Raw genomic sequence first — 10,537 nt, forward strand, 5'->3', positions numbered from 1 at the left:
AAAAAAAAAAAAAACACAAAGAAAACCATGAGGATAATTGTATTCCATTTATTCATTTGATAAACACTTGCTGAGCACTAACCATATACCAGGGCAAGTTCGGTGGTATAAACTCAAAGATGAGATAGTATGACTCCTGCTCTCAAAGGTGTTACAGATCAGTGCTCAGAAAAATGAGTATGGGACAGCATGGGGGCCTGACAGGGGCTCAGGGAAGGCTCCCTGGAGGAGGCAATGTCTGAGAGAGAAAGAAGCAGGAGCTGGGCAGAGGACAGTAGAAAAGCAGTGTGTACGAAGGCCCAGGCAGCATAGTGTGGAGTGTGTGCACACGTGTGTGTGTGTGTGCACATATGTGCATGTATATGAAGATGCAATAATAAGAAAAATGTTTACTGAGGATTGACTAGTACCAGGCCCTGCTCTAAACACTCTACATGGAGTAAGTCATTGAACTCTCATCACAATCCTATCAGGTAGGTTCTATTATCCTCACCCCCATTTTTCAGATGAAGAAGCTGACAGAGCCAGCTGGGACTCAACGCAGGCCATCTGGTCATCTTGGCTTCCACAGCACGTGGCCTGCAGGATGGTGGGGCAGGGAGGGGCCAGACGCATACAGAGTCTGGACTGTATCATGACCAGAATAGCTAGAAGAGGGTTTGGAGCAGGGATGTGATATGATCAGATCTGTACTTGACAATGGTCACTCAGCTGCCGTGAGTGTGGACAGGCATAGCTGAGATGACAGCAGTCTGGAGCAAGGCAGAAACAGTGGGGATGGAAAGAGGTGGACGGTCTGGAAACATGAGAGAGCATTAGCATGCCAGGCCTGAAGCCACACACCACCGTCTGATGAGTCACCCCCCACGCTTCAGAAACGAATCACCACAAGTAGCACGCATCACCTGCACATTCAAAGAGGGTATTTCCAAGGCATTTATAGTCAGAATAGTTTATGTATTACACCACTCTTTTTCCTGTGAAGCACTATTTCCTATGGATACTAACAGTCTAGTTTAAAACTACCAGTTCATGCACAAATTCAACTAGCTCTCTTTCCTTGGTCACTGTCAGATGTAGGCTTTGAGTCACTTTACACAAATCATACCCTGCAAAACACATCCCAGGCCAGAATACTAGACGAGAAGGCCATCTAAGTACGGCATCGAAGAACCTAAGAACTGTCAATCACCTCTTGCTCCCTCAGCCCCCGTGGGACCAACACCACACGTGGCACAGCAGCCAGGGTATCACGAGTGTCTGTGGCAAACCCAGCTTTTCTCTGAATAGTACTAACTGATCTTCAACCTGGACCCCACTAACAAAAATTTGACTGCCTCTCTTGGCAGGTCCCAGTTTATAACAAAACACAGAAAGGGAGCACCCTTGTCAGCTTGCTTTAGCTCAACAGGAGAATGGCTGTTTTCAGATAGTTCAGGAGGCTGTGGAGGACAGAAAAGAATCCTCCATTTTCAGAGAACAAGGCCAAGGTTGCAAATGGTAGGCTCCAATAGGGCCGTGTTTCTCTATTCCGAAGCCTGACGGAGGACAGATTTGAGAGTCTTCGCCACAGCCAAGACAGTGAAAGGAAGATGCCTTAACTGATGACAGTGGGTGTGGATCCCCAAAATCTGAGAGCCCAGCACAGCAGATAATCTTCCAGTCACTTTGGGGTTTATCACATAATTTGCCCTCCTACTCAAGCTGATATTTACACTGAAAATATGCTGAGTTGAGGGGAAAATCAATTTTGGGATTTAAAATATCCCTTTGGATAACTGAATTATGAATAAACCTGCAATCACTATGTATAGACTCCTGTCCCAGGTATAAGTACTTCATCCTTGGGACTGAGGACTTTAAGCATTTTTAATTTAATGGCTTGGGACTGGATGAGTGTCAAGTATTTGCATACATCTTAAAAGTCTGTATTCATATATGATATTTATTGAGTCCTTACTATGTGGAAACCAGCTGTAAGTTACTATTTAACCAAATGAGGGGAAGGATGTTCTAGTGAGAAGCAGCAAGTGAAAAGGCAAGGTGGCAGGGATGGAGGCAGAGGGGCAGCACTTGACGCAGAAGAGCTTACGTGCATGTGTGCGTCTACACTGGCAAGCAGGTGTGCACGTACTAAATGCCCACGGCCTTGACTTGCAGCTGGAGAGATGGGGAGGGGCTGAGGAGTAAATTCCCTTGTATGCTGAGCTAAGGAGCTTGCATTTGATCCTGGAAGCAACCCCGAACCAACTAAACATTGTAAGCAGAAGGACGTGATCAAAACTGAACTGTAGACTGAAGGAAGGGGGCAAGACTGAGGCTGGAGGGCCAGTTTGGAGGCTGGTGCAACAGTTCAGTGAGAGACAGGGAGGGCCTGAACTCAGCCAGTGGTGCAAGGGTGAAAGGAGGGGACCGAGGAGAGAGAGGCTGGAGCCAACAGAGCTAGATGGTTGACAGGAAGTGAGAGGGAAGGAGGGATCGCTGAGGACTCCAAAGTCTCTGGCCTAGAGAATGGGTAGACAGTGGTTCCTTCAACCAAGTTAGGGACCACAGGAAGAGGAGAGGAGGAAATGCTGCTTCCACTGTGCTGAGCTTGATGGTTCTGTGGGACACCAAATGGAGATTTCTAGTAGCAGACTGTTAGAGACAGAGGTCTGAACTCAGGAGATATATGGCTTAAGAATCCCCGTTTATTCCAAAATTATTGAGTGTCTCCTGTGTGCCAGGCACTGTGATAAGCAATGAGTAGAGAGTGATGAACAAGACAGACAAGATCCCGCTCTCCAGGACCCGACATTTTATGTGGTGAAGATAGACCACAAAGCAAGCAAGCAGACAACAGAACTGCAGATTGTGATAAGTGCTATGAAGGGACAAATAACCAGGAGATATTATGACAAATAACCAGGGCAGAGAGACGGCTTTCGGGAGAGTCAGGAAAGAGATGGAGGAAGACCATTCCACACAGAGGAAACAGCAAGTGCAGACACCCTGAGGCAGGAAAGCACATGACACTCTAGGCAAGGAGGAGGTCAGTATGACTGAGTGTGGCTGGAGTGGGGCAGAAGAGGTAGGCAGGGGCTCGAGTGGGCAGGGCCTGGAAGCCATGGTAAGGAGCAATGAACAGTCTCTGAAGGGCTCCAGCAGCAGGGATGTGATCATTCACATGTGGAGGTGAACTAAGGGCAGGGCAATGGTCACACATTTAAAAGACAGGAGAGGGAAGAGGAGCCCAAGAAGGAGCTGCTAGTGAGGTAAAGGGTCAGAGAATGATGTCAGAAGCTGAGGGGAAAATTCCAAGGACAGAGAAGTGGTTAACAGTGTCAAATGCTACAAGGAAAGAAAGTAGGTTAAAGACAAAAAAAAATCCACAGTATTTAGCAACAAATAGGTTATTAACGACCTTGAATAGTTTTAAGGGAATGATGGCAGACTGCCCTGGGCTGAGGAAAGCACTGGAGATGGGGAACTAGAACCTGGTAATGTAGAACCTGAAGCTATAGCCTTGGATGTAAAGGGAAGGAAGTCGATAGGGAAGTAGCTAAGCGGACACAGGATTGGGTATCTCTCAGCGAAATTGATAAATGTGGAAGAGCCTACCTGGTGGCCTTAATTTTTTCAATGAACCCCAAATGCCGAGGTCATTTTCACTAAGAGGGTGCAGGTGGCAAGAAAAGGGCCTGAAGGACATGATGAAGATTTGAAATAGCTGCTGTGGAGAAGGGGACAAGAACTGGCTGGGGGCATGATGACTGCAGGCTAACTGAGCACCATGCTGAAGTCAAGACCGTGACTTTGCGGAGGCATCATCATCTACCACGGGTGAGACTCTACAGAGCTGCTCGGCAGGCTGGGTGTAGAGGCAGAGGTGTGTAGACTTGGGAGGTTGGAAGGATGAGGGCTCAAAGGACCTGAGAAACAGGAGCGTGGCTGCCGTACATCTCCAACTGAACCTGTCCAAAGATATGTCTTGATTTCCACCCCAGTGGAAATCCCCCGTTTCTCTCCCCCAACTCTCACCTCCGTTATTCACCATCTTAGTAGGTGGCACCACCCTCCACCCAACCACTGTCATGAAGGGGCAACATCCTCTTGGTGTTTCACTTTCCCTCATCTTCCCTTCCATTCTACCCCCAATCAGCTCAAATCCACTCATGTTCTCAAGTGAACCATCTCTTGCCTGGACCATGGTGACAGCACTGTTTGATTCTGCTGGGGCCCCAACCACACAGTTGGCTCCCCAGGCACAGGGCTTTGGACTGACAAGCTTCTTAAGAGCAAACAAAATACATTAGACTTAAAAAAAGTGGAATGCACTCTGGGAGGCCGAGGCGGGCGGATTGTTTGAGCTCAGGAGTTCGAAACCAGCCTGAGCAAGAGCGAGACCCGTCTCTACTAAAAATAGAAAGAAATTAATCGGACAACTAAAAAATATATATGGAAAAAATTAGCCGGGCATGGTGGCGCATGCCTGTAGTCCCACCTACTCGGGAGGCTGAGGCAGGAGGATCGCTTGAGCCCAGGAGTTTGAGGTTGCTGTGAGCTAGGCTGACACCACGGCACTCTAGCCCGGGCAACCGAGTGAGACTCTGTCAATCAATCAATCAATCAATAAAATAAAATAAAAAATTAAAAAACAAAAAAAACCCCACCAGTACATCACATAAAAATTAAGACAGGAAAATGTTTCCTTTCATGGCAATACATTTAGTCCTTGCAACTTCCCAGGGAAGATACTATTCCCCACGGAAGCTAACAAAGCTTTCTATGTGGCGGGCCCTGTCCTAGGTATATTACGTATATTTACTTATTTAATTCTCAAAACGACCCTGTGAGAAAGATACTATCGTCACCATTTGACTTCTGAGGAGCCGACGAGGCACGGGGCGGTCTAAGCGTTGCTCAGATAGCGGCGGGCCCCATGATGTAAACCCTGATCTAAGTGCAAAGGCTCTGTCTTTCCTTGCAACCACTTTAAGTTTTAGTCAAAACGAGGCTTCCTAGAAGGAGGAATAGCTAATTGTCCCGGGCCTGCTACAGGTTGTCTGTGTTGGTAAACATCCATCCCCTGACTTCTCTACGTTCCGGATTCGACAGCAGCGTCTGATCACACTGCGACCCAGACCCGCCCTCGCCACCAGACCACGCGCCTGCGCCGTCGGCGGCTGCCGTCCCGCTATCGCAGGGTTTGGACTTTTTGTGGGACAAACCTCATTACGTCTCTACCTCTCACTGTCCTCCACCTTACCTCCCGGCGGCGACTAGCTTCTGGAGAAAAGTGTCCACCATGGTGTCGAGGAGCTTCACCCTCGAAATGGTAGTGCCGGGTGGCACAGATTCCGAAGACAACCCCTCAGGCCCTTTTTCCTCACAAGCGCCGTCTACATTGGCGTTGTTCGCTTCGGCCATCTTGAAGTCGAACCGCCAAATCTAACTGGCCCGGCCGCCCCGCCCGCCAAGGCTTCCGATTGGCCGCTCCCGCACTGGGCGCCTCCGATTGGAACTGGCGGAATGTCTATCACCGAGCGCGGCAGGGGAGGGGAAGTTGCCGGAGGCTGGAGGGTTGAGGGTAGACAAAAAGTGCACCGATGTATCTCGGCAACCCAGAAAAATACGCGCAAGCCAAGGCTCAGGGGCTCAATAAAAACTTTTAATTACACTTCACAGACTTCGTACAGTGTAACAGTGAACATTCACTGTTATATTCACAAGAGTCCATTTTATCGAATGTGAAGAGAGTCTGCATTTTCATTCCCCTGTCCCTTAATACTCCAATCAGTTTTCCTGTCTTGCCCTGTGTTCAGGAACTTCTTGTGGTTTTCGTTAACGACCAATACATCAAACATTCTGGCTGCTTTGGCCTCCAGTTTTGGGAGGACAGAAGTCCACTGTCCCATCCACACCAGGACATGTTTTAATCAAACCCAATCTAATCCCTAAACTATTAGATGGGAAAATAGGAGGCAAGAGTCTTTAATTACACACACATCATAATTTAAAACTATGTGTGTCCACTCTGTTCTGAGGGGCCAAAATAAAATAAATAAAACTGTGTATGTATGAGAGACAAACAGGTGAAAGCTGTGAAATACTGTATAAGATAATAAAACCAAAGGAGTCTTGGAGGGAGAAACACACAAAGATATGACAGGCAAGACACTACCTCCTGTCCATGATACTTCACCCACTTTGCCATAGTGGGGAAGGATTGAAGACAAGTCTCTAGGCAGAGGCAGGTGTGGAGCTGAGAACACCAACCTTCAAAGGTCTCACTAGGATGAAAGAGAGCAAGGGCCAGGTGCTTCCATTACATTGGTAGTTCTTAGGGTAAAGAGGTGAGTAAGGGGCAGGAAGATTCACGTGATGTATGGGCCCAACCCTTTGGATATGACCATTTGTGGATAGAAATTGGAGGACTCTCTTGACAAAGTGCAGGGAGGGAAAAATAAAAATAAACATTAAGATACGTGAAAGGAGGAAACCCTCAAAGATAGAGACCAAGATGGGTAGTAGTGGTGGTCAAGGTAGAGAAGTAGGGTTTTAAGAATCTGTTCTGGCCAGGTTGGAAGAATGTGCAGCAGCCGTAAGAAATATCAAGGCGTCAGGTAGCTAGCACCTTTCAAATTGGCACCATGGCCTCTCCCAGGGTATGGGACCAATAAGAAGGGAGGATCATCCAGGCCAAATGTCTCAGGGGGAAATGCAGGGTTTGACATGCCTTCTTCTCTTTCAATTTGCTGCACCTCTCTGCCTGCAACACAGGCTTGGGGGGTGGGGCAGGGTAGGAAGGATGAGGCAGGGAAGAAGGAGTGCTCATCTCCCAGCTCCTGAGCAGAGCTTTAGCAGATAATCTTGGCAGTATCAGGCTGGTAAATGCAGTGGTCCTGGTTTTGGGTGACTTCCTGAACTACTTTGTATTCTCTTTCCAGTATCCCTCCACAGGGTACACATGACTGGGATGACTTCACATGCTGAGAGAAGAAAAACACAGTTCCCCAACTTAGAGATTCCCATTGTGAGACAACACCTGTTGCCATGAGTCTGAGTGATCAGAGTATAGACTTGTATGTCATGGCCACCTGGGGCTGAGAACCTCCACTTCCCTCTCCTAGGCTTGGCTCAGCTGGCCTGGGAAGATGTATCGGGAACACATATCCTCCTATCACCTTTCAAATCAAGTACTTTCTTAGCCTGACTTTTCAGGGTAGTGCTCCAAGTCCAGTGCACCCCAGACAGCCTGATCTGCTTAGAACTGTGCCCACCACTGTAGTTATCTGGGCCAGGGGAAGCCCACAGCTTATATTGTCTTAGGGCTGCTGGGACTGAAGGGACACTGAAGGGAGAGGGAACTGGGGTTGAGGAAAAAGCTACATTACATTTTTCCACCTGTCTGAGGAAAGGGTGGGCTCTGACAGTAGGATTGGTGCTTTAGCAGGACTAAGACACTAGCTTGGTTCACAGATGTTTAAAAAAAATACACACACAAAATAAAGTACCCACATTTCTCCCCAGTCTAATAACTCCTCCAAAGAGAAGACAAATGCTCTGGAGAACCAGAGGTTTTTGCTGCTCCTGCTCCCTGTGCAAAAGTGCCTGGCACCTTAGCCCCAAGTGGCAGGGAAAAGCAGAGTAGTCTGGTGGGCAGCTCAGTCCCAAAATAAAAATAAGCCTAAGAGATGAAGAGGGAGAGGGCTCATGGCAGCTGCTTGGAGCCTGGGCGCAAAGCCCAAGAAGCGGTGGTAGGAAGCAAGCTCTATGTACAGCTCTTCTCAGGGTCTCAGGGACACAGATGGAGGGGGTGAGCCAGAGGAAGGGTTAGCAGGATGGGGTCCTTAAGGCAGGATTGAGAACAGGGACTGAGTGAGGGAGCCCAGCTCAGCAAGAGAATTAAAAATAGTGGGGGCAAGGAATCCAGGCATGGATCCTCTTCAGCAAGAGCAGTTCAAAGTCTCTGTCCCATCCGAGATAGGCCACCTGACCCAGGGCAGGGCTCAGTATGCAGTGGGGGCACTTGGAGAGGGTGCTGTCCTCCCCACTCTGCCTCCAACCCAGAGTAGTATGGAAAAGAGCAGGCTTCTCTCCCCACCACTGGTTACCAGTGTCTTGAGTCCACCAGCTCAGGTCGGAGGCTGAGTTTCTTGAGGCTCTCATAGCCCACAACGATGACAATGGTGGAAGGTGTGGCCGAGATGATTCTGGCCGAGAGGCCCTTCATGAGGCCCCAAGGCCCTTCTTCTGCCATCAGCTGTCTGAAGGTCAGGATGATGGAGTTCTTGCCCTCAACCTGGAAAAGTCAACACAGTGGAGGGCCATTGTCTGTAGTCAAAGCTGCTCTGCGTAATCTCCCTCTGCCTTAGGCTAAAGCAGGGAGAACTAGACTTGGAAAGTCCAAAGGGCTGGATTCTGCCTCTGAGAGACAGTATAGCACAGTGGTTTAGTATGAGCTCTGGCGCCAGACTGCCTGGGTTTGAATTCTGCTGCCCAACTTACTAACAGCATAGCCTTGGGAAATTTACTTAATTTTACTCTATGCCTCACTTTCCTCAAATATAAAACAGTGATAATAGTACCTACGCCATGAGATTGTTAAGAGTAAGAAAGAAAATAATACTCACAAATGCTAACAACAGTGGTGGCAGATATTAAGTGTTCAACAAATGTGAGCTATCATTAATATCATTAGATAAGCTATGTAGCTACGAGTTTTTGCACTGGGTGCCTCTCCCTGGTCTTAGGGAGGCTGGATTAAATCTCCTCTAAGGTCCTCTACAGCTCTGCTAGTCCATAATTTTGACTCTGGTCATCTCAATGCCTCTGAAGCCCCAGGGCTAGAACTGTCCCCTCCATCCCTGTCATCTCTCATGTTCTCCATGAATGAATACAGGCATCTTCCTATCACACTGGAAAACCCGGCCACGGCAGGAATCTCTTCCCTCTTCTTCCTCAACAGTCCCACCCCTCAACTACCCCTTTAGAGACCACCCCATTCAGCCCCTGAACCAATGCATTCCTTGTTCCTACCTCCCCCTATATGGTATGACCTACAAAAGGTATCCCAGCCATCGCTAAGAACATCTCCCCACTCCACCCTGTCTCCTTTCAGCACCCTCCTCCACACTCCCTCCTTCCTCTCCAGTACTCTCTCATCTGCCACCTCTGCTCCCCTAACCCTCCCATTTATCCACAGCACAGCAAGGGCTTTTCCAGCTATGTCCCTGGTCCTCCAGCCTAGAGCTCCTCAAAGTAGACATCTGTCCTTTCCCTTGGATCTCCTCCTAGAACACCCAGGACAAGGCTCAGAAGAGAATGGGGACTGAGCCTGTGCACTTTATTATCTGCAAACCAACAAGACTCCAATGTATTTATTTTCAATTAGGGGGGACACACTTTCCTAGAGACAAAAATAAGTATATTTATTACCCATCTCCTTCCTGATATCCTGGCACCAGGGAAGCTGATTTTATCCCCAACCTGTTATGGTTATTTTCCTTCCCTTCTCTCCTCACCACAACCCAAGGATGCCACTCTCCTGTATACCTTTGATTTTCTTCTCTTAAGTAACCCAAATAGGACATTAAAATCCCCCATGCTTTCTACCTAAAACTTTATACACCAAAACCTATCAATGGCATTTTATATATAATCATTCAGATTCTATTTCCTTGGTCTAGGTGCTGAGTAATTGTCTTTGAGCTGAATGAAGACAGGGACTATAATTTCTGGACAGCACCACCAAGGGCTTTGTCAGGGTTTTTGCTGAGTCCACACAGTACAATCTGTGAAACCTATTTAAGAATAGTCACTCTCATAATCTGTAGAGAGCTCATAGCCTAGCGGAAAAACCAGACAGACTTACAACATTAACTGAAATCAATATTTCTAATAACCACAAACCTGCAAGGTAGAGGAAAGTGTGGTTGATAGACCATGGCTATGGAATAGGATTCCTATAAAGGCTGGAAGAAACCAGTAAGGTTTCCTGGAGGCATGGGCATGTAATGGAGTAGGAGAGGCATGCAAACTAGCAGACAAAGTGAGAGAAGCATTCTAGATGCTTCCAAGTGCTCAGCTGGTGTCTGTAGATGGTAAGCTCAAGGAAGGGGCTTGGATGGCCAGAAGAAGCCTGACTTTACTACAGGGCCATGACACAAAGAGGTCAGGGGAAGACTGGAGGGCCTGGAGATCACACTTGTAATGGCTTATCCAGGAGGCTGAAGGAGGCCAGTCTTACCTGCACACGGGTTCGGATGACATCCATGGGATTGGTGAGGATGGAGGCAGTGGCTGCAGCCAGAGGCCCTGAGATGGCTTGAAAGACAATGTGAGGGCACTCCTTAGGACACAGGTAGGAGAGCTGCTCTGGAATCCAGGGAAAGACAATGCCTCAAGACATGAGGTATCACCCACTGCCCCTCACTATGCTTGCTGCTTCTACCAGTTGGCCTTCCCTCCCATGACAAACCCTCCGTCCTTTGCCACCATAGACCCATAACTCCCATCTTTTCTTTTCTCTGCTTCCATCTGTATCCAAAAAAAA

At 48.1% G+C, this 10,537-nt stretch overlaps 2 protein-coding genes across 3 annotated transcripts in view; both read right to left on the minus strand.

Moving 5' to 3' along the window:
- PMF1 (polyamine-modulated factor 1) overlaps nt 1-5,446 on the minus strand; it is a 15,563-nt gene extending 10,117 nt beyond the window's left edge. The window contains exon 1 of one of the 2 annotated variants that reach the window (XM_012658605.1): nt 5,249-5,446. In XM_012658605.1, the coding sequence (XP_012514059.1) occupies nt 5,249-5,409 (161 nt within the window). In that variant the 5' untranslated portion in view covers nt 5,410-5,446. The remainder of the gene's footprint in view (nt 1-5,248) is intronic. The other variant, XM_012658606.1, reaches the window with a different exon arrangement.
- A 189-nt stretch (nt 5,447-5,635) lies between these two features.
- SLC25A44 (solute carrier family 25, member 44) overlaps nt 5,636-10,537 on the minus strand; it is a 16,517-nt gene continuing 11,615 nt past the window's right edge. The window contains exons 3-4 of the mRNA XM_012658604.1: nt 10,232-10,359; nt 5,636-8,284 (exon numbers count right to left, since the gene is read on the minus strand). Coding sequence (XP_012514058.1) covers nt 8,093-8,284; nt 10,232-10,359 — 320 coding nt within the window. The 3' untranslated portion in view covers nt 5,636-8,092. The remainder of the gene's footprint in view (nt 8,285-10,231; nt 10,360-10,537) is intronic.

Source organism: Propithecus coquereli, unplaced genomic scaffold (assembly GCF_000956105.1).
Source record: "Propithecus coquereli isolate 6110/MARCELLA unplaced genomic scaffold, Pcoq_1.0 Scaffold59, whole genome shotgun sequence".
In the NCBI taxonomy this organism is placed as follows: domain Eukaryota; kingdom Metazoa; phylum Chordata; class Mammalia; order Primates; family Indriidae; genus Propithecus; species Propithecus coquereli.